Below are 24,829 nucleotides of genomic sequence, written 5' to 3' on the forward strand. Positions count from 1 at the left end.
ATTAGCACCATGCAGTCTCCTGGCTCTCTGCGCGTCTCCCCCCATGTGGTGGACACTGAGTATTAGCACCATGCAGCCTCCTGGCTCTCTGCGCGTCTCCCCCATGTGGTGGACACTGAGTATTAGCACCATGCAGTCTCCTGGCTCTCTGCGCGTCTCCCCCCATGTGGTGGACACTGAGTATTAGCACCATGCAGTCTCCTGGCTCTCTGCGCGTCTCCCCCATGTGGTGGACACATGGCCCTAGTGCCATGTGTCTGTTTAGGCTGGCGCTAATGTTGGACGTCTGTGAAAACACACCTCTCATTAGGTGCACTGCACGTGCACGCATATGCACCGGTTCCCCCACACACAAGTACACACACACACACACAGACACGCAAACACAAATCGCACACCCTGGCATCAGAAAATACATTATTGTCGAACCCAAGCTCTCTTGTGGAGAAGGAGGGGCCTTACCGCACTGCTGCACACAGTACTAGAAGCTACAGTACAACAGCTATACAGCCGTGCATGAATAATAATAATAATAATAATAAACTTTATTTGTATAGCACTTTTCATACATAAATGCAGCTCAAAGTGCTTCACAGGGCAGGACACAAAAAAAAATACAATAAAACACAAGTAGTTAAAAAGATAAAACAATAGCAGAGAACAAAACTGAATATAAGAGCATAAAATAAATAAAAACACATTAAAAAAAAAAAAACTCAACTAAAAGCAAGGGTGAAGAGGTGAGTCTTGAGTTGAGATTTAAAAATGTCTACAGAGGGTGCGTGTCTGAGCTCGAATGGAAGTTTATTCCAGGCTGTTGGGCCATAGAAGCAAAAAGCTGCCTCACCATACTTTTTTGTGCGCATTCTTTTAGGCACTTCAAGTAGGCCAGCATTGGAGGACCTGAGGGGGCGGCTAGGGACATATCTAGGTTGGCAGTCACGGAGGTACGGAAGTGCGAGACCATTGAGAGCTTTATAGACAAGTAACAGAATTTTAAAGTCAATCCTAAAAACAACCGGAAGCCAGTGCAGTGAATGGCTGGGAATAGAATAGGCTGTACAGTAACATGTGGAGCCAAATGCATGTCCAGCTGTTGCAGTGCAGTGGGTGCAGCCATCCAACATAACCAGTGTATTATTCACAATGGAACAGCAGCTTGTTTCATTGACAGCCTTGTTCCACTGTGTTGGACTGTGACTGTACAAGCATGGGGGGGTTGTGCTTCCATTCACTTGGACTGACTCGCCGTGTGTGTGTGTGTGTGTGTGTGTGTGTGTGTGTGTGTGTGTGTGTGTGTGTGTGTGTGTGTGTGTGTGTGTGTGTGTGTGTGTGTGTGTGTGTGTGTGTGTGTGTGTGTGTGTGTGTGCGTGCGTGCGCGTTACTTGGCAGACACTTTGGCTTTGCCGCCTGCCTCTAGATCACACAAAGGACCAATGACTCATTCATTTACAGTACACACACACACACACACACACACACACACACACACACACACACACACACACACACACACACACACACACATGCACACACTGGGCATGGAGTCCCCAAAACCAATTTGTTGTCGTTAAAAACCATAAATACTATTAATATTTCCATTCTGTTTGGTTTCATGTTAAGCATAACATGATGCCAACACCAAAATGGGTCAGAATGGGTTAAAACCCGACACATATCGAAAGCCATTATATAGAACCAATAATTGTCTTAATCTTTATGATATATTGAGTCATAGGTATAGCCTATAGAATATCTACAAGTTCGCAATGTGTCGTGAAAGTCTTGAACTTTGTATTTTTATTAAACATTATTAAACAATTTTGATTGTTCATTTGGATGTGTGTGTGTGTGTGTGTGTGTGTGTGTGTGTGTGTGTGTGTGTGTGTGTGTGTGTGTGTGTGTGTGTGTGTGTGTGTGTGTGTGCGCGTGTTTCTAGAATCTTATCATAAATAAACCGATTGTACTCCTACGGATATGAAGCATGAACGGATACTGAAAAAGTACTAATTCATTCAAAGTGTAAGAAAATAAATCAATTTCCTCCGAACGCAGACATTATCAAATATAACCCAATATCCTAAACGACACAGAGTCACATACCTGACAGAATCGCAAGGGTTTGTTTCATTTTTGGAACATAGTTATGATGACACGATGTTAAAATGACCCTTTGGTACAGTATTTTGAATATGGAGAAAATGAAGCACGTCCGTGACCCCGGGGATATTAAACGGCGTGACGCCAGAATGTCGCTATTCTATAACAAATGCAAAACATTGTTTTCATGTCTGCCCGGGGAACAGACCATGTGACCAATGTGCGTGTCCAATTCCTCACCGTCTCACCGGCTGAAATACATACATTCACACATGGTAACACTCACACACACTCAAGCGTGCGTGTGTGAACACACACGCACACACACACACACACACACACACACACACACACACACACACACACACACACACACACACTTCCTGCCAGCTATATTGTGATTGTTTACAGAGTAAATTAAATGTAACTGACAGGGGACCAACATGAAAAGAAAGTAGGAATGAGAGAGAGAGCGAGAGGAAAAGGTAATTAGTGGCTGAAAGACAGAACAAATTGCTGAAAGCTGGAGGAGGAAGGCTCGGGAGGGGGAGAGACATCAGGTTGCACTTAGGAGGAAGGAGAGGGGGAGAGGGAGGAGGGTCTCACAGAACATAACCGGGGAAGATACTGTCATGTTTGAACTGTGCCTGGTGTGCTGCCTTCTCTCTCTCTCTCTCTCTCTGTTCCTCTGCTACAATTACCTGCTTTACTCTCCTCTGCTCACACTTATTTATATATCTCTGTCTGTCTCTCCACTGTCTCTACCACTGTAATTCTGTCTCTCATTCACTGTCTCCACCACTGTAATTCTGTCTCTCATTCACTGTCTCTACCACTGTAATTCTGTCTCTCCTTCACTGTCTCTACCACTGTAATTCTGTCTGTCTCTCCACTGTCTCCACCACTGTAATTCTGTCTCTCCTTCACTGTCTCCACCACTGTAATTCTGTCTCTCCTTCACTTTGATTGATTGATTGAAATATTTATTAACAGTTTGTAGAATTTACAGTACATTTTAAGCACAAACTCAATACAACGACTGTTAACTGTGAGTGGACGACCCGATTAAGCATTGCACTTGTTTACAACAGGGTCCACATTGTTCAATTCATCAAAACATTTAGAGACATACAAACATTTAGAGACATACAAATAGACATTTCTATGTAGCTAAAGAGCAGAACAGGAATTCATCATATAGGAAGCAAAAAAGGGAAAAGATACATTATACAGTGAGGGGTTCAGATTTTACAGAGGCCAGTTTCGAATTGCAGCCGTCTGTAGGTGCCCTTTGAGAGCGGTTTTGAAGGAGTCAAGGGATTCACATGTCTTAATGACTGTTGGTAGGGCGTTCCTCACTGTCTCTACCACTGTAAGTCTGTCTGTCCTTCACTGTCTCCACCACTGTAATTCTTTCAGAGAGGTAGACTGTGGTATAGTGACCTCTTCACATAACGAACCGTACTGTGAGTCCTCTCCTCTTCAAGTGGACCAAACATATTTTGCTGAATGGACGAATGTGTTCACTTCACACACCCAGAAAAAGGACGCTATATATAGATGTGAGAGCTATTATGTGACTTACTGTCGGGCAGAAATCAATATGTCCAAAACATTAACTTTTCCTTATTTATTATCATCACTTTACCTCCCGCTTCAAATCCTTTCAATGCACTGAACATTGTCAGAACATTGAATGGTCTCGGCTCCATCTCTGCTGACCTGCCAAGATCTCAGTAGCTGCATTCTATGCGTTGATCTTGACGGTGACGAAACGGAATGACTGAAAGTTAGGTTTAGTCAGAAGCAGATTGGGCTGAACTGGCATTATTAGGTGGTGGGCGTGATCGCAGAAGCTAATGTTTATCTCTCTCTCTCTCTCTCTCTCTCTCTCTCTCTCTCTCTCTCTCTCTCTCTCTCTCTCTCTCTCTCTCTCTCTCCCACACACAGTGACCTGTCTCCTATGTCTCATCCCCAAAAGCATCCTCCCCAAACTGAGCTGATCTGACCTCTGACCTCTCCTCTCCACCATGCGCCTCCTGACCTCTGACCTCCTGACCACTCTCCTCCTCCTGCTCCTGCTGCGGGCGGCGGAGCCCTGGCGCGGGGCCCGCTCAGGGGCCAATCATCACAAGGGCCGCTCTCGGTCCCGGGGGGGTGGTCCCGGGGCCCTGGCGGCGGGAGGAGGAGGGGCGGACCCCGGGGGGGGTGGTGGTGGGGCTGTGGTGCGGGGGCGTGGCCGGGCGGGCGCGGTCCGGCGTGCGGCGGGAGACTGTAAGGAGTACGTGGAGGCGGGGGAGAAGTACCTGGACTGTCAGGACAAGCAGCTGACCGCCGTGATGGAGGACTGGCCCGCCGACATACACCACCTGCTGCTAGCCCGCAATAACATACAGGTATGACAATAACATACAGGTACGACATACACCACCTGCTGCTGGAACACAATAACATACAGGTACGACATACACCACCTGCTGCTGGAACACAATAACATACAGGTACGACATACACCACCTGCTGCTGGAACGCAATAACATACAGGTACGACATACACCACCTGCTGCTGGAACACAATAACATACAGGTATGACATACACCACCTGCTGCTGGAACACAATAACATACAGGTAAGACATACACCACCTGCTGCTGGAACACAATAACATACAGGTACGACAATAACATACAGGTATGACATACACCACCTGCTGCTGGAACACAATAACATACAGGTACGACATACACCACCTGCTGCTGGAACACAATAACATACAGGTATGACATACACCACCTGCTGCTGGAACACAATAACATACAGGTATGACATACACCACCTGCTGCTGGAACGCAATAACATACAGGTACGACATACACCACCTGCTGCTGGAACACAATAACATACAGGTACGACATACACCACCTGCTGCTGGAACACAATAACATACAGGTATGACATACACCACCTGCTGCTGGAACACAATAACATACAGGTATGACATACACCACCTGCTGCTGGAACACAATAACATACAGGTACGACATACACCACCTGCTGCTGGAACACAATAACATACAGGTATGACATACACCACCTGCTGCTGGAACACAATAACATACAGGTACGACATACACCACCTGCTGCTGGAACACAATAACATACAGGTACGACATACACCACCTGCTGCTGGAACGCAATAACATACAGGTATGACATACACCACCTGCTGCTGGAACACAATAACATACAGGTACGACATACACCACCTGCTGCTGGAACACAATAACATACAGGTACGACATACACCACCTGCTGCTGGAACGCAATAACATACAGGTACGACATACACCACCTGCTGCTGGAACGCAATAACATACAGGTACGACATACTAGGGCATTCATCAAAAAATCGATTTATCGATTTATCGATAAACGAGTCACGAGTCGACTCGCAGCAGCGCGAGTCGAAAGTTGAGCTTTTTTTTTTTTTTTTTCTCCCCTTTTTTCATTGCATTCAGAACGCGCCCTTAATTAAAAACCAAATGCAGCTGTGTAGGCTATGTGGCTCTCAGCGCGCGGTGTCCCACTATTGAGACTGGCTGAAGTCTGTTTGAACTGCGCTGTGTCAGAGAAGTAACAGATAGAAGCACGCAAACGTTACCCCCAAACGATATCCCCCTCACCTCCGTGCTGGAAATATAACGTCTGGGTTCCCGAGGCTACATGCATGCTGACGCAATGACTGTCTGTTTCTGGCTAAGCTTTACGCGCAGCGCACATGAACCTCTCCGTCTCCGGTCAGTGCGGGTTGTTGTTTATTTGCATGGCTCAGAAAATGAGTAACAAATGAGAACGTTATCGAGTTGTCGAGGAGGAGGAGGAGGAGGAGGAGGAGAATAATAATGTCATATCTCTCATTGTGTTCTCGGTGCTGCTGCTGCGCTGTGTGCCAATACCACTACTTTACCTGGATAACATCATCTTTTCATTTTGACATGATTCACATGAAATAATAATCCTGTACCGGAACCGCGTGTAGCGTTTGGTTTCATTAATGCTATCGTCACAAAATAGCCTACAGCTGCTGCTGCTAAAGATACAAAGATTGGACATTTTTAAACGACGCAAAACGTAGAATTCCCCTCTTGCGTACCAGTGCCACGTGTCCCGCGGACCGGCACCGGTGTTTGGGAACCTCTGATATAGATGATACATGCACTGTGACTGTGTCATATTGGAGAGGCCACTGAATGCGCAGTGCTATGTTTGACATGCTCCGTATTTGAGCGCGCGGCAGCTCCACCCGCCCCTGTTAAATCCCCCCCCCCGCGCGTCCGCGTCCGCCCCCCCCCCCCCCCCCCCCCCCGCCGCCAGAAACGATAATTCGACTTATCGATAAATTACTGTCCGACAAGTCGACTGGGAAAAATCTCAAGTCGTTAATGCCCTACGACATACACCACCTGCTGCTGGAACGCAATAACATACAGGTACGACATACACCACCTGCTGCTGGAACACAATAACATACAGGTACGACATACACCACCTGCTGCTGGAACGCAATAACATACAGGTACGACATACACCACCTGCTGCTGGAACACAATAACATACAGGTATGACATACACCACCTGCTGCTGGAACACAATAACATACAGGTACGACATACACCACCTGCTGCTGGAACGCAATAACATACAGGTATGACAATAACATACAGGTATGACATACACCACCTGCTGCTGGAACACAATAACATACAGGTATGACATACACCACCTGCTGCTGGAACACAATAACATACAGGTACGACATACACCACCTGCTGCTAGCCCGCAATAACATACAGGTACGACAATAACATACAGGTACGACATCCACCACCTGCTGCTGGAACACAATAACATACAGGTACGACATACACCACCTGCTGCTGGAACGCAATAACATACAGGTATGACATACACCACCTGCTGCTGGAACGCAATAACATACAGGTACGACATACACCACCTGCTGCTGGAACACAATAACATACAGGTACGACATCCACCACCTGCTGCTGGAACACAATAACATACAGGTATGACATACACCACCTGCTGCTGGAACGCAATAACATACAGGTATGACATACACCACCTGCTGCTGGAACACAATAACATACAGGTAAGACATACACCACCTGCTGCTGGAACACAATAACATACAGGTACGACAATAACATACAGGTACGACATACACCACCTGCTGCTGGAACACAATAACATACAGGTATGACATACACCACCTGCTGCTGGAACACAATAACATACAGGTACGACATACACCACCTGCTGCTGGAACACAATAACATACAGGTATGACATACACCACCTGCTGCTGGAACGCAATAACATACAGGTACGACATACACCACCTGCTGCTGGAACACAATAACATACAGGTACGACATACACCACCTGCTGCTGGAACACAATAACATACAGGTATGACATACACCACCTGCTGCTGGAACACAATAACATACAGGTACGACATACACCACCTGCTGCTGGAACACAATAACATACAGGTATGACATACACCACCTGCTGCTGGAACACAATAACATACAGGTACGACATACACCACCTGCTGCTGGAACACAATAACATACAGGTACGACATACACCACCTGCTGCTGGAACACAATAACATACAGGTATGACATACACCACCTGCTGCTGGAACACAATAACATACAGGTATGACATACACCACCTGCTGCTGGAACACAATAACATACAGGTATGACATACACCACCTGCTGCTGGAACACAATAACATACAGGTACGACATACACCACCTGCTGCTGGAACGCAATAACATACAGGTACGACATACACCACCTGCTGCTGGAACACAATAACATACAGGTATGACATACACCACCTGCTGCTGGAACACAATAACATACAGGTATGACATACACCACCTGCTGCTGGAACACAATAACATACAGGTATGACAATAACATACAGGTATGACATACACCACCTGCTGCTGGAACGCAATAACATACAGGTATGTGTGTCAGCGCCACGCAATAACATACAGGTATGTGTGTCAGCGCCACGCAATAACATACAGGTATGTGTGTCAGCGCCACGCAATAACATACAGGTATGTGTGTCAGCGCCACGCAATAACATACAGGTATGTGTGTCAGCGCTCACAGCATCATTTATAACATACAGGTATGTGTGTCAGCGCTCACAGCATCATTTATAACATACAGGTATGTGTGTCAGCGCTCACAGCATCATTTATAACATACAGGTATGTGTGTCAGCGCTCACAGCATCATTTTTCGACCGCGGTCGAGATCATGGATTTCACAATGCCACGCCAGACCTCCCGGTCCTTCATTGCCATCCCAATTTACAATTTACAATTTAGGCATTTAGCAGACGCTCTTAATCCAGAGCGACATTTAATCAAGAACATGAAACATGCGTAAGCTAAGAAAGTAACAGTGGAATATCTATATAATGAAACTATACATACACTATACATAAAAACTATACATATTTACTACTATGCTATACATATGTACTATGGCGTGCTATGACTATATACAATACAATTATAGTGCTGTCTACATAACATGCTATAAGTCTGTGTCAAATGTTATCTAAGTCTACAGAAATGCTATCTAAGGGGTTAGGGTAAGTGCTATGGGCCATGATGAAAAGGTGGGTTTTCAGGCTATGGCGGAAGATTGGGAGTGATGCTGCAGTTCTGACTGCAATGGGAAGTAGCGATGACATCAGGGATTGACCGTTTTCTACCTCTGGTCTGCTTTGAGGCAGGTTTCCAGAGAAGAAGGGAAGATAATTATAACCTCATGATCAGCTCTAAATTGTAAATTGTAATACCTCACCCAATAGCTGACCTTATTTCTATCGGAGTGATTGGTGCAGGCAGTGAGGAGCTACGGCAGTGTTTCTGACACACAGACAGACACACATTCAGACATTTGGTTAATTATACACACATATACTGTATATATACTGTATATATATATATATATATATATATATATATATATATATATATGGTATGATGATGATGTATTCTCTGTGTCTTGAAGACACAGATAATTGTTGTTTGTAAAATATCACTTGAATAGTTCACATTAGTTCACAATAAATCACTTAATTAGTTTAGTCACCCGCTGTTCTCTTTCACTCATGTTTTGTTTTCCTTAATCTAGAATCCAAAAATGAAGAAAACACTTGATGAATGGTAGTAATCAGACTCATTTCACACAGTGGACTTTGGTAGAACAAAATCTAAACTAGAAAAAGTGCCCTTCTGGGCACAGGTCTCCACCAGGATAGGAATGTAGGACATTGCAGCTTGCCTTCATCTGGTGGTTGGATAAAAGGGCAACAAAAGTAAAAAATTCCAGGCAAAGGTTTTTCCTTGGCCTCTAGGGAGTTGGCATACAAAGTTATCCGTGCAGTTAGAGGTAAAAACACTTTTCGGCCAGTTATAGCGCCACCTTGAGGCTGAGTTGAAATTGTTCATGTGGCATTTCGTCCTCGGCCTAGTGGGAATGTGCGTGCACAATTTCACGGAAATCACGCGATGTGTTCATGATTTGCAGCATTTTGTTTGAAACTGAGCACTCCTGTGAACTTTGGAAGCCAATCTTAACCAATCAGGATGGAGTCTGAGAAATCTGAAAGACCAGTTTCGTTGAATGGCTCTAGAGAGACTGTGTACCAAAATTGCGTGATGTTTGGACAAAATCTGTAGGTGTACTGTGCAAAAACTTGTTTTGCACAAAGCGGCCTCCTGGTGGCGCTATAACAGGCCGTTCTGGAAAGTTTGGGGCAGAGGTTCATCGTTGGCATCCAGGGAGTGTGTGCAAAATTTGGCATCGACCGGGTTAACGGTGGCCGAGATTAGCTGCTCACGGACACACACACACACACACACACACACGGACGGACGGACACACACACGGACGGACGGATGGAGTGCAAAACATACTCTCCCCCCATGCCTTCGGCATGGTGGAGACAATAATAATATATGAGTGATATGATTTGTTGACAAATTGTCAGTATATTTAGTTACAGTTTTAGTCATTATAGCTTAGTAGGCCCTATTGGGTTTAAGTGGTTAAATTTGACCCTGTATATTTAATTGTACAAACAGATATAGCCACATGACAAGCTCATGACCTGCTATAAAAGAAAGAGGAATTTCCTTTTTTGGTTTGCCTAATTAACCCATTCTGACCGGGCACCCATTTTGGTGTTGGCATCATATTATGCTTTAGCTATTGAAAAATAGCAGATCTACAAGCTCGTAGCGCGCCACCGAGTGGCGCGCTACGAGTTTGTAGGTCTGCTATTTTTGAAAAATCGAAGAACGACTGACATTTCTTTAATCTGATCTCAGGTCAGAATGGGTTAAGAGAGGAGAGGAGAGGAGAGGAGAGGAGAGGAGAGGAGAGGAGAGGAGGGGAGGGGAGGGGAGGGGAGGGGAGGGGAGAGGAGAGGAGAGGAGAGGAGAGGAGAGGAGAGGAGAGGAGAGGAGAGGAGAGGAGGGGAGGGGAGGGGAGAGGAGAGGAGAGGAGAGGAGAGGAGAGGAGAGGAGAGGAGAGGAGAGGAGAGGAGAGGAGAGGAGAGGAGAGGAGAGGAGAGGAGAGGAGAGGAGAGCGGTTACCATTACAGCATTGGCTGGTAGATATCAACCACCTGCTATACTGGCTACCAAATGAAGTGAAACTAAGTGAAGCCCTAACCGCCATGCATGCAAAGCCAAACGGCACAGACTGAGTTCAGAAATGGAGAGGAATTTATAGTTTATAATCCTCTCCTATCCCTCCAACAGTATTGTGGGTAAGTTAGTATATTTTAGCATTGGGAATAATAACCTTTACGGGATATGAAATCCACTACATGTGAACTTTCAAACAGACAAAGAACCCAGAAGTTACAGAAGTTAAACATTATTTTGTGGTATAGTGTAGAAAAAGAAATAGACCCATGAAGGTCCAGTAAGGTCCTGCTGTGTTCGCACTGGCAGATACAAAAGAATCAAAGCTACACACCATATTTGGTGCTTTAGTTGTTACAACTCAGCAGTTTGTCCTTTTTGTAGCTGTTGTAGCTTTTATAGCAGCTATAAACATCGGATGCATCTTTGTATCTTCATGTCATTGGCTTTCATTGAAAATGAATGGTAGCCTGTAGCTTTGTATCTTCATGTCTGTTACGACTCACCGAGTCTAGGACGGTTATTTAAGAAGGCAAGGTACGGTAAAACTGCCAAAGTTGTTTTATTTCGTATTCTGAGGCATACAAATTATGGTGAAACAATATCTATTTACATTAAGTATCTTCATTATTCGATGTGAATTATATATCATTGACAAACAAATAAATGACACACGGAGCAACTAAAGGGAAATAATCAAAAGCATAATAAAACTAACCTCTTGAGTTTTAGACACGCTAACCTAACCACCAAAATAAAGAGACAACAGTGCCCTACTATTGCCAACTCTACTCTAACCTAACAAAGTGTACAAAAAGCAGGCTTCCCTGGCCAGGCGCTCAGAACATAGAAGTGACACATAGCATGTTATGTAGACAGCACTATAATTGCATTGTATATAGTCATAGCACGCCATAGTACATATGTATAGCATAGTAGTATATATATATATATATATTTATATGTATAGTCTCATAATATATATATTCCACTGTTACTTTCTTAGCTTACGCATGTTTCATGATAAATGCTTTTTTGTGATGTATTCCCATGCTTTTTGTTCTTGCTTAATGTAAGTCGCTCTGGATTAAGAGCGTCTGCTAAATGCCTAAATTGTAAATTGTACAGTGAACTCATCACGCACAGCAACTCTTGCTATACGGGTGGTGGCATTATAAATATTACTCCGTGCATTCTCTCGCTGCACGGAGGGCGTGCTGCTTCTAGTCTGCTCCACTCTGGAGTGACTGTTTGTTTGGACAGCGGCCCGGAGTGAAGACTTCAGGACGCCTTTATGCCGTCAGGTGGGCGCAGGTGTAGAAGCTGGTTGGAGGAGCGAGATGCGGAGTGGGCGACCAACAGCGGAGCGGCGGCAATGCTCTCCACCAATGGCTGCTGCTGACGGACCTACAGGGAGGGGTTAGGCAAAGGGGGCGCGCACTGTGCGCACCACGCAGACACAGATATATATATATATATATATATATATATATATATATATATATATATATATATATAGGCCTGCGGCCGTAACAATGTCGCTGGCTTTCATTGAGAATGAAAATGAACGGGCACCATGTATCTGGGGCCCAGATCAAAGTGAGATTATTCTCTATCGCCAGATCATGGTTGAACATCAAGAGAACAAACCGCCTATAACCTCCACCCCTGCCTCCCGTCTCTCTCCAGGTGCTCAGACAGAGACGGCGCATGTTCTCCAGAACCTTATCCCATTCTGACCTGAGATCAGATTCATACGAGGTTTCCGCCGGACACACACTGGTCTGATGAACCCATTCTGACCTGAGATCAGATTCTAAAAATGTCAGTCGCTCTTCAATTTTTCAAAAAATAGCAGACCTACAAGCTCATATCGCGCCACTCGGTGGCGCGATATGAGCTTGTAGGTCTGGCGCGATATGGCGCGATATGAGCTTGTAGGTCTGCTATTTAGGTCTGCGCGATATGAGCTTGTAGGTCTGCTATTTTTAAATAGCTAAAGCATAACATGACGCTAACACCAAAATGGGTGCCCGGTCAGAATGGGTTAAACCGTGTGGGCCGAACATCAAATGAATAAAACACCTATAATAAAACCTCTCTGTCCTCTCCACCAGGTGCTCCGAGACAACATGTTCTCCCGCTTCAGCCAGCTCCGCAGCCTGGACCTGCAGCAGAACCAGATCTCCCTGGTGGAGGAGCGGGCGTTCGGGGGCCTGTCGCGGCTCACCACGCTGCTGCTGCAGCACAACGCCATCCGCGCCGCCAGCGAGGAGCTGCTGCTGCCGCTGCCGCGCCTCGTCTACCTCCGCGTCTACGACAACCCCTGGAGCTGCGACTGCGGCCTGGACAGCCTGGTGCGCACGCTGCAGGTCAGTGTGTTTATGTTTATGTTTATGTTTATTAAAGGACAGCCTGGTGCGCACGCTGCAGGTCAGTGTGTTTATGTTTATGTTTATGTTTATTAAAGGATCCTGGTGCGCACGCTGCAGGTCAGTGTGTTTATGTTTATGTTTATGTTTATTAAAGGATCCTGGTGCGCACGCTGCAGGTCAGTGTGTTTATGTTTATGTTTATGTTTATTAAAGGATCCTGGTGCGCACGCTGCAGGTCAGTGTGTTTATGTTTATGTTTATTAAAGGATCCTGGTGCGCACGCTGCAGGTCAGTGTGTTTATGTTTATGTTTATGTTTATTAAGGGATCCTGGTGCGCACGCTGCAGGTCAGTGTGTTTATGTTTATTAAAGGATCCTGGTGCGCACGCTGCAGGTCAGTGTGTTTATGTTTATGTTTATGTTTATTAAAGGATCCTGGTGCGCACGCTGCAGGTCAGTGTGTTTATGTTTATGTTTATGTTTATTAAGGGATCCTGGTGCGCACGCTGCAGGTCAGTGTGTTTATGTTTATTAAAGGATCCTGGTGCGCACGCTGCAGGTCAGTGTGTTTATGTTTATGTTTATGTTTATTAAGGGATCCTGGTGCGCACGCTGCAGGTCAGTGTGTTTATGTTTATTAAAGGATCCTGGTGCGCACGCTGCAGGTCAGTGTGTTTATGTTTATGTTTATGTTTATTAAAGGATCCTGGTGCGCACGCTGCAGGTCAGTGTGTTTATGTTTATGTTTATGTTTATTAAAGGATCCTGGTGCGCACGCTGCAGGTCAGTGTGTTTGTGTTTATGTTTATGTTTATTAAAGGATCCTGGTGCGCACGCTGCAGGTCAGTGTGTTTATGTTTATGTTTATGTTTATTAAAGGACAGCCTGGTGCGCACGCTGCAGGTCAGTGTGTTTATGTTTATGTTTATTAAAGGACAGCCTGGTGTGCACGCTGCAGGTCAGTGTGTTTATGTTTATGTTTATGTTTATGTTTATTAAAGGACAGCCTGGTGCGCACGCTGCAGGTCAGTCAGTGTGCTGGAAGAGGGGGGGTGGGGGGGGGAGCCGAAGTAAAGGTTATTATTCCCAATGCTAAAATATACTAACTTACCCACAATACTGTTGGAGGGAGAGGAGAGGATATAAACTGTAAATTCCTCTCCGTTTCTGAACTCAGTTTGTGCCGTTTGGCTTTGCATGCATGGCGGTTAGGGCTTCACTTAGTTTCACTTCATTTGGTAGCCAGTAGCAGGTGGTTGATATCTACCAGCCAATGCTGTAATTGTAACCCCTCTCCTCTCCTCTCCTCTCCTCTCCTCTCCTCTCCTCTCCTCTCCTCTCCTCTCCTCTCCTCTCCTCTCCTCTCCTCTCCTCTCCTCTCCTCTCCTCTCCTCTCCTCTCCTCTCCTCTCCTCTCCTCTCCCCTCCCCTCCCCTCCCCTCCCCTCCCCTCTCCTCTCCCCTCCCCTCCCCTCCCCTCTCCTCTCCTCTCCTCTCTATGTATATGTATAGCATATGTTAGCTATGTATAGCATAGTAGTAAATATATATAGTCTATATGTATAGTGTATGTATAGTTTCATTATATAGATATTCCACTGTTACTTTCTTAGCTTACGCATGTTTCATGATATTGATAAATGCTTTTATGTGATGTATTCCCATGCTTTTGTTCTTGCTTAAATGTAAGTCGCTCTGGATTAAGAGCGTCTGCTAAATGCCTAAATTGTAAATTCTCTCCTCTCCTCTCTTAATTAGGCAAACCAAAAAAGAAAATGAGCTTGTAGTTCTGCTATTTTTGGAAAATCATGCAACAGTGAATGTTTTTAACTCATAATATGAGTTAAAAACATTCACTGTTGCATGATTTTCCAAAAATATATTATCTTTGCATCTGGGAGGGGGGGGGGGGGGGGGGGGGGGGATTTGTGAAGTGCTCAAACGGCACATCTGTACTGTATATACTGTAGTGTGGACTAATGCATTCCCAAAGCCCGGTGACCTTTGACCTGGACTAATGCATTCCCAAAGCCCGGTGACCTTTGCTGTAGTGTGGACTAATGCATTCCCAAAGCCCGGTGACCTTTGACCTTTGACCTGGACTAATGCATTCCCAAAGCCCGTGACCTTTGCTGTAGTGTGGACTAATGCATTCCCAAAGCCCGGTGGTGACCTTTGCTATGCGTGTCACTCCCTGTCTCTCCCTCTCAGTTTCCGGTCACCCTCAGCTGTGCTATACCCAATAAAGTTGTTACGCACAATGTCAGTTTTCACACTGTATACAAACCTTTTGAAAAGTATTTGTAGGGTTAAAGGTATATTCAGTGATTTCACTCAAAAAACCTTAGGTTTCGTTTTTGGCTGTGGGACCCAGCCTTTCGTCCAATCAGGATAGAGAGTCAAAAACGAAACCTAAGGTTTTTTGACCCCCAGGGGTTAACTGGGGACAGGGAGGAACTCCTTATATGGTCAGCACACTCTATAGTAGGGAGGATTATCACAACAAAACAAAAAAATAAGTGATATTTGAATTAAGTGAAATCACTGAATATACCTTTAAGTGGTTAATGTTTGTGATAATAATCAAAATCCACAACCAAACAAAATCCACAAAGTAAGTAAAGTTGTAAAACACAAGTGTAAAAGTTGTACACACATTCCAGCGTCACTTTTGGCGTCCTCACTTTTCTGTCCTCACTTTACCTCAAAATGTATATCAAAGTACAGCACTTGAGTACAACAAGTACTTAGAGTACTTTCCTCCACCACTGCTGCAGGTGCCCAGCAACCGCAACCTAGCGAACTACGCCAAATGTGCCGCTCCGGAGGAGCTGCGTGGCCACAAGCTGAAGAAGCTGAACGTGGACGCGCTGTGCGCCACCGGGGGCAACCAGGTGGACACTAGGACCCCTAGTGGGGCTGGTGGGGCAGGGGCCGACCGAGGAGGAGGAGGGGGAGGTCAGGGCGGGAAGCCACCGCCCAGGAAGGTGAAGGCGGACGCCACCACCCTCTGCCACACCTACATCTTCCCCAGACCTCTGCTGGACTGCAGCAGCAAAGGTGAGAGACGACGTTGACTTCTTGACTTGTTTGGCTGCTCTCTCTCTCCCTGCTGGCGTCTGTCTACGCATTGTTCACTTTGTTGTTGAACTTGGTGCACTGTAGTTATTGACTATATAATAGAGCGACGCAGTCCCTCCCCCTTTCAGAACAACGACTGGCCCAGGAAATGAAAATCACAATTTTCCCTATAGGCATTCTTAATTTTTTTATTTAACCCATTCTGAGATCAGATTCATACGAGGTTTCCACTGGACACACACTGGTCTGATTAACCCATTCTGACCTGAGATCAGATTCATACGAGGTTTCCTCCGGACACACACTGGTCTGATTAACCCATTCTGACCTGAGATCAGATTCTAGAAATGTCAGTCGCTCTTCGATTTTTCAAAAATAGCAGACCTACAAGCTCGTATCGCGCCACTCGGTGGCGCGATATGAGCTTGTAGATCTGCTATTTTTCAATAGATAAAGCATAACACGATGCCAACACCAAAATGGGTGCCCGTTCAGAATGGGTTAAAGACCTTTTAAGCGTCGTACGAAGCCAACTCTTGTCGTGACAAATCATGACAACAACACACAATATTTTGGACCAAACAAATAATTACAAAGAAGAAAAACAACAAAAAGAAGTGTTGTAACCTGCCGTTTTTTTCCTACTTTCTAATTCTTTGTTTGGCCCAAAATCTTTTGTTTGTTGTCATGATTTGTCACGACAAGAGTTGGCTTCGTACGACGCTTAAAAGGTCTTTAACTTTTTTTTTTTAAAGAAATGGGAAATATCCATTGAGATTCATTTCCTGGGCCACTCATTGTTCTGAAAGGGGGAGGGACTGCGACGCTCTATAGTGACTAGGTGACCAAACGTTTGATGTGGAGGTGGGAGGGGTCCCCTTCACATCATTTGACGCCACGAGAGGCAACGTGAAGCAAGCGATTCGGCGAGAGAGTCGCCGTACCGAAGGCTGTGAAGTCCGCTTCAGCTGAATGGACTTATGTCCGCTAGGGACAGAATCATAACTCCACCCAGATCCAATTGCTTCCAAGATGTTACAGAAGCGACCCAGTGAATATCTATCAATCTATATAAATGCACCAAGTCTCTGTACGTCTGTCTGTCTGTTGCTGAAGTGAGTCTCTCTATACAGAGAAGTGGTGAGAAGCTGAAGTGAGTCTCCATACAGAGAAGTGGTGAGAAGCTGAAGTGAGTCTCTATACAGAGAAGTGGTGAGAAGCTGAAGTGAGTCTCCATACAGAGAAGTGGTGAGAAGTTGAAGTGAGTCTCTATACAGAAAAGTGGTGAGAAGTTGAAGTGAGTCTCTATACAGAGAAGTGGTGAGAAGTTGAAGTGAGTCTCCATACAGAGAAGTGGTGAGAAGTTGAAGTGAGTCTCTATACAGAGAAGTGGTGAGAAGTTGAAGTGAGTCTCTATACAGAGAAGTGGTGAGAAGTTGAAGTGAGTCTCTATACAGAGAAGTGGTGAGAAGCTGAAGTGAGTCTCCATACAGAGAAGTGGTGAGAAGTTGAAGTGAGTCTCTATACAGAGAAGTGGTGAGAAGTTGAAGTGAGTCTCTATACAGAGAAGTGGTGAGAAGCTGAAGTGAGTCTCTATACAGAGAAGTGGTGAGAAGTTGAAGTGAGTCTCCATACAGAGAAGTGGTGAGAAGTTGAAGTGAGTCTCCATACAGAGAAGTGGTGAGAAGCTGAAGTGAGTCTCCATACAGAGAAGTGGTGAGAAGCTGAAGTGAGTCTCCATACAGAGAAGTGGTGAGAAGCTGAAGTGAGTCTCTGTACAGAGAAGTGGTGAGAAGTTGAAGTGAGTCTCTATACAGAGAAGTGGTGAGAAGTTGAAGTGAGTCTCCATACAGAGAAGTGGTGAGAAGCTGAAGTGAGTCTCTATACAGAGAAGTGGTGAGAAGCTGAAGTGAGTCTCTATACAGAGAAGTGGTGAGAAGTTGAAGTGAGTCTCTATACAGAGAAGTGGTGAGAGGCTGAAGTGAGTCTCTATACAGAGAAGTGGTGAGAAGTTGAAGTGAGTCTCTATACAGAGAAGTGGTGAGAAGTTGAAGTGAGTCTCTATACAGAGAAGTGGTGAGAAGCTGAAGTGAGTCTCTATACAGAGAAGTGGTGAGATGCTGAAGTGAGTCTCTATACAGAGAAGTGGTGAGAGGCTGAAGTGAGTCTCTATACAGAGAAGTGGTGAGAAGTTGAAGTGAGTCTCTATACAGAGAAGTGGTGAGATGCTGAAGTGAGTCTCTATACAGAGAAGTGGTGAGAGGCTGAAGTGAGTCTCTATACAGAGAAGTGGTGAGAAGTTGAAGTGAGTCTCTATACAGAGAAGTGGTGAGATGCTGAAGTGAGTCTCTATACAGAGAAGTGGTGAGAAGTTGAAGTGAGTCTCTATACAGAGAAGTGGTGAGAGGCTGAAGTGAGTCTCTATACAGAGAAGTGGTGAGATGCTGAAGTGAGCCTGGTGGTGAATTCAGCCTCGTAACGATGCAGCTTCTCAATCTGGTTGTATTTTGAGGTTCTACACATCGCTGAGTCAGCAAGTCTGGCTGGGGCGGGGGGGGGGGGGGGGGGGGCAATACATGAGGCCCACAGTGCCCATGCATCAGAGAGAGAGAGAGAGAGACACTCGCATGCACGCATGCATGCACAGTTGCACACACACACACACACACACACACACACACACACACACACACACACACACACTATCAGCAGCTATCCATATTCAAACCTCTTCCAAACTTCACATCTGGTTCTCTCTCTCTCTCTCTCTCTCTCTCTCTCTCTGTCTCTGTCGCTCTCTCGCTCTCTCTCTCTCTCTCTCTCTCTCTCTCTCTCTCTCTCTCTCTCTCTCTCTCTCTCTCTCTCTCTCTCTGCATGAAGCAGCAGTATATAAATGGCAGTATGAGGCAGATATCACTCTGGCTGCATAACGTGTGCATGGCTCCACATAGAGCTTGTGTTTCACTGTGGCTGTACAGTATAACGTGTGCATGGCTCCACATAGAGCTTGTGTTTCACTGTGGCTTGGTCTGGTCTGGTCTGGTCTGGTCTGGTCTGGTCTGGTCTGGTCTGGTCTGGTTTGGTCTGGTCCAACACAGAGCGCTGGTTCTGCACGCACATCCAAGCACAGCGTCAGAATGTCCTTCCTTTATATTCCACTTCACTCTCTCTCTCTCTCTCTCTCTCTCTCTCTCTCTCTCTGATCATACTTAGCTGTGTAATCTACAACCAACACACCGTGAGCTTGTAGATCTGCTATTTTCGGAGTGCGACAATTGCACACAACCAAGCAAAAAATTACTCTCTCTCTCTCTTGGCGGCGGCGGCGGTGTCTCAGGGGTAGAGTGCCTGGATGGTAACCGTAAGGTTGCCAGTTCGAACCCGGGCTCCCCCAGAGTTACTGTCGAAGTGTCCTTGAGCAAGACACTGAACCCCTAATTGCTCCCGATGTGCTAGTTGGTGCCTTGCATGGTTTCCGCTGCCATCGGTGTATGAATGTGTGTGTGAATGGGTGAATGTAATGCACAATCTCTGTACAGCGCCTTGGATAAAGGCGCTATATAAATGCACCATTTACCATTTATTTACCTCTCTCTCTCTCCACTGCCATGCCCACTCACTGACTCACCCACTCACCCACTCACCCACTCACTCACACTGATTTCTGTGTTTTTTTTTTTGTGTCGCCCGGAACAAAGTAAAGCTCTCAGATTTGTGGACGAATGATTGATAGCCTTTATAACCTCACAGTCTGTGGACTGTGAACAGAGCCCCATCTTTCATGGCGTGCTGACGCGTCGAAGCCGCACAATGCTCCATCTGTGTCCATCCTGTCCTGTGCGTGCCCGAGGAAGCCTTTAGCATATTTCCCTCTCTCTCTCTCTCTCTGACTTCCCTCTCACTACAACAGTGGCAGCATTTTTCTATCGATTCTTTATCTGATTGTGAGCCGATGTGAGGCCCCTCTGTTTTGCCTCACATAACATCCGTCTTGCTCAAATCCCCCCATTTCATCATTCTCTCCATCTGTCTCTCCATCTGTCCTGCATAAGTCCCCATAAGACTTGAAAAAGTTAAATTATATCTATATATCATATCCAGTCAGTATCAAATAACCCATTCTGACCGGGCACCCATTTTGGTGTTGGCATCATGTCATGCTTTAGCTATTGGAAAATAGCAGATCTACAAGCTCGTATCGCGCCACCGAGTGGCGCGATACGAGCTTGTAGGTCTGCTATTTTTGAAAAATCAAAGAACGGCTGACATTTTTTAGAATCTGATCTCGGGTCAGAATGGGTTCATCAGACCAGTGTGTGTCCAGTGGAAACCTCGTATGAATCTGATCTCAGGTCAGAATGGGATAAAGTCCAATCCGTTTAGGTCAGCGATATGATCGGCGGTTACAAAATGTAATGTTTTGGTACCTGGCTGTTACTGTACATTCACGCTTTCAGAGCGAAGCGGCTTTGAAAATAAAGGGATTCCCGAATCCCGATAGAAAATGAACTATAGTGGCGTTCCTATTATTATATATTTTTTCACTGTTTGGGAAACACTGCCATTACTTTACTAGAGTACAGTACAGTATACGAAAACAATACAGTATGAAACATGTACAGTCCGGAAAGCCCAAATAGTGTCTCCCCCGCCACCACACGACCCCTCCCCCCGTCTCCTCGCTTCTCTTTCCCGGACTCAAAGTGTCCTTTTTTTCTCCATCTATGTTTTGCATCAAATGTGACCAGATTTGACTGGGAGACTGCCATCGCGCACATTCCCGCTTTTCAGCAGAGGAGAAAAATTAGTTAAAGGACCACTTCACCACTTTTCAACCTATCTTCATATAATAGTCCTCACTAATAATCATGAAAGAAATGGCAAAAAAAAATCTACTCGGTCTGTGTCTCATAGGAGGGCTGTGGGCAGTTCAGAAACCGTCTTCCAGTGACATCATCGATGGGGAATACAAGCTAATAAAAACTGCAGGCTTTATAGTCCTGAAAAGTTGCAATGCGAAAATGGAAGCCATCGTTCTCACAATAATGAAAATCTAAACATTTTTGTAAAAATATCTTGTTTAAAAAAGAATCTGCCTAATGATGATGTCACTGGAAGACGGTTTCTAAACTGCCCACAGCCCTCCTATGAGACACAGACTGAGTAGAAAGAAATCGTGCCATTTTATCATGATTATTAGTGAGGACCTATTATATGAACATAGGTTGAAAAGTGGTGAAGTGGTCCTTTAATAGCACAGGCAGACTCTTAACATACTAGAGCATGTCTGAAATAAGTGTCAAAGCTGAAATTGACATTGACAATTGACAAAAAAATGCTTAAACATGTAACTATTGTAATGTTAGAGACCACAGAAATGAACCTTTTCAAGCCTGTTTTCTCAACTCGCTGTTTTCTGCAAGACATTTACTCTATAAGCCATATCTCCAAAACTGGTGGGTCAAACTGAACAACCAATATGTCAATTTGAAGCTATGATTCCCTGCTTTGATATGAAATGAAAAAAAAAAAAAAAAATCAAAAACATCCAATGGCAGTCTCCCAGTCAAGTTTGGTCACAAAATCTCAAACCCGCTCCGTTTCCAGCCTCTCTTTCTCCAACCCCTGCGTTTTCTCCATCACACTTTCCACTACACTCTTTCTCTCTCCCACTCTCCTGCCTTCTATCCCTCTCTGTGTCTATCTCAGTGGTCGGTGGTTGTTCCATTATCCATTATGGGTGAACCACAGGACATTCCAGTCCATTCAGACGCCATCTTTCTCAGTACAAACATCTCGCTGAGTTGTTTTGTCCCAGTGGAGAAGATGGCATATAATGCTCTCTCTCGACGAGGCAGCATTCTCCGCAACAGGGTAGCATAGCAATCACTTTTCCTGTTGCTATATTAATGAGTATGTTTGGTGTTATATCCTTCATTCTTGCCCTGTTGATGTCGAAACATTGTTGTTAATTTAACCCATTCTGACCGGGCACCCATTCTGACCTGAGATCAGATTCATACGAGGTTTCCACTGGACACACACTGGTCCTGATGAACCCATTCTGACCTGAGATCAGATTCTAAAAAAAATTCAGTCGTTCTTCGATTTTTAAAAAATAGCAGACCTACAAGCTCGTATCGCGCCACTCGGTGGCGCGCTATGAGCTTGTAGATCAACCATTTTAACTCTATATACACCAGCTATTTAAAAAATAGACGATCTACAATACCACAACGTGTTGCAACCGCAACACGTTGTGAGCTTGTAGATCTGCTATTTTCAAACAATCTTGAATCTTTTAAAAATCTGGAATATGTTTGAAACATTTCAGCCCATACATATATTCATTTGAGGCTCCTTAATGTCTGTGAACCACTGCTCTAAAACAACACTAGGCAATAAAGTTTGACTTATACCTGCCCCTAGTTGCTTATTCTGGGCTTATTAGATTCCATGGTTGCTTCTTTTTCTCTCGTATCAGATCTGGCAACACTGAGTAGAATCTTCAAGGTTGGAAACACAGGCCAGGATTGCATCATGGGAATGGCAAATAGCTACAGTAGGCCCCTATGAAAATTTACTAGATTTACAGTATGGCTGCATTACAAACAATAATACTCTATGATTTTCAGGTGTTGGAACCATATTGTACAGCTCATATTATGTGCCTCTCACAGACATATTCCAAGTTCTCATGAAGTCTCAGTCAAATTAACCCATTCTGACCTGAGATCAGATTCATACGAGGTTTCCACTGGACACACACACTGGTCTGATGAACCCATTCTGACCTGAGATCAGATTCATATGAGGTTTCCACTGGACACACACACTGGTCTGATGAACCCATTCTGACCTGAGATCAGATTCATACGAGGTTTTCCACTGGACACACACTGGTCTGATGAACCCATTCTGACCTGAGATCAGATTCTAAAAATGTCAGTCGTTCTTCGATTATTCAAAAATAGCAGACCTACAAGCTCGTATCGCGCCACTCGGTGGCGTGATATGAGCTTGTAGATCTGCTATTTTTCAATAGATAAAGCATAACATGATGCTGACACCAAAATGGGTGCCCGTTCAGAATGGGTTAAATTGTTGTCAACTAAATTATCATTTCTTTGTGCCGCACTACATGCTTGTAGATCTGCTATTTTTTTTTAAGTTCTTGTGCAAATCTTTGAATATAACGTATTATTTTACAGAAACTTTGCTTCTGGGGGTCTGTACTGTACGCGCATCCAGGCACAAGCTGTACCATGTCTGTCTGTCGGCCTTGTTATGGATTTCATGGATAATAGAGCGTGGGCAGTTTGTCATCAGAACCTTATGTTACTTCTGGAAGAGATACTTCATCAGAGAGAGAGAGAGGGAGGGGGGGGGGGCAGTGAGAGGGAGGGGGGGGGGGGCAGTGAGAGAGAGAGAGATCAATCCAGAGAGGGAGAGAAGAAGCACAACAATAGAGAGAGGTGAGAAGTGCAAGACAAGACGAGAGAGAGAAGAGGAGAGGAATCTCTTCACGGTCCAAGCAGTAGACTCCAGCAATAATCTGTTACAGGGATACAGAGATAACCACTTAAGCTCCTTTGGCGCCTGCGGCTTTTCCTGTGGAAGAAGCTGCTCTGGACTATAAGGTTCTCATGCTAAGAATTATGAAACAGCTTTTACTGTTTGTCTTATATACGTATATCAATTGAGTAGAGTGTTATTTCAGAATAATGACTCTATATAACAGGCCGCTGTCTAATCAAAGGCTCAGAGCATCTGGCCGCGCTGCTTGTATGTAATGCTTTATCCAACATGACAGCCATGTAAACAAACACACAATGTCATGTACAGTACAACTACTGTAAACGTTGCTCTCAAGCCAACATTGGCCGGTCCCTTCAGGGTGATTCTGGCACCTCCGCTACGCGTTGGTACCTAATCAATCACCCTGTCTGCATTTATTTCGCAATAATGATCGGCGACCCATCAATTATCCCTTGCATATTAAATCTTATTATGGTCCCTCAGGGCTCTACACTATAGTGTCTTCAGTGTGATCTTATTGATCGACACGTTGTGATCTTATTGATCGGCACGTTGTGATCTTATTGATCGGCACGTTGTGATCTTATTGATCGACACGTTGTGATCTTATTGATCGGCTATTTTCAGTGAACACAATACGGATGCTGGGCTTCAAGTAGTTAAAGGAATATTTCACCCACAAGCAATAATAATAATAACGAATTCATGGAGATTGTTTAGTTTGAATTCCTTTGCATTCCTGAGCCAATAATCCAATATAGGCTTATAGGAGCTGGTAGGAGACCAATGCAAAGCTAAACTATAGAAAAGAATAATAAAAAACTACTAAACAGCTCTCACACAGTGTTAACCCATTCTGACCTGAGATCAGATTCATACGAGGTTTCCGCTGGACACACACTGGTCTGACGAACCCATTCTGACCTGAGATCAGATTCTAAAAATGTCAGTC

At 44.9% G+C, this 24,829-nt stretch overlaps 1 protein-coding gene across 1 annotated transcript in view; it reads left to right on the forward strand.

The window, feature by feature from the left end:
- Positions 1-24,829, forward strand: part of lrrc17 (leucine rich repeat containing 17) — an 86,982-nt gene that overhangs the window by 29,971 nt on the left and 32,182 nt on the right. Inside the window, exons 3-5 of the mRNA XM_083794503.1 lie at positions 4,051-4,496; positions 13,002-13,256; positions 16,035-16,317. Coding sequence (XP_083650629.1) covers positions 4,131-4,496; positions 13,002-13,256; positions 16,035-16,317 — 904 coding nt within the window. The 5' untranslated portion in view covers positions 4,051-4,130. The remainder of the gene's footprint in view (positions 1-4,050; positions 4,497-13,001; positions 13,257-16,034; positions 16,318-24,829) is intronic.

The sequence above is a fragment of the Protomyctophum parallelum genome (assembly GCF_964188405.1).
Source record: "Protomyctophum parallelum genome assembly, chromosome: 22".
Lineage (NCBI taxonomy): Eukaryota > Metazoa > Chordata > Actinopteri > Myctophiformes > Myctophidae > Protomyctophum > Protomyctophum parallelum.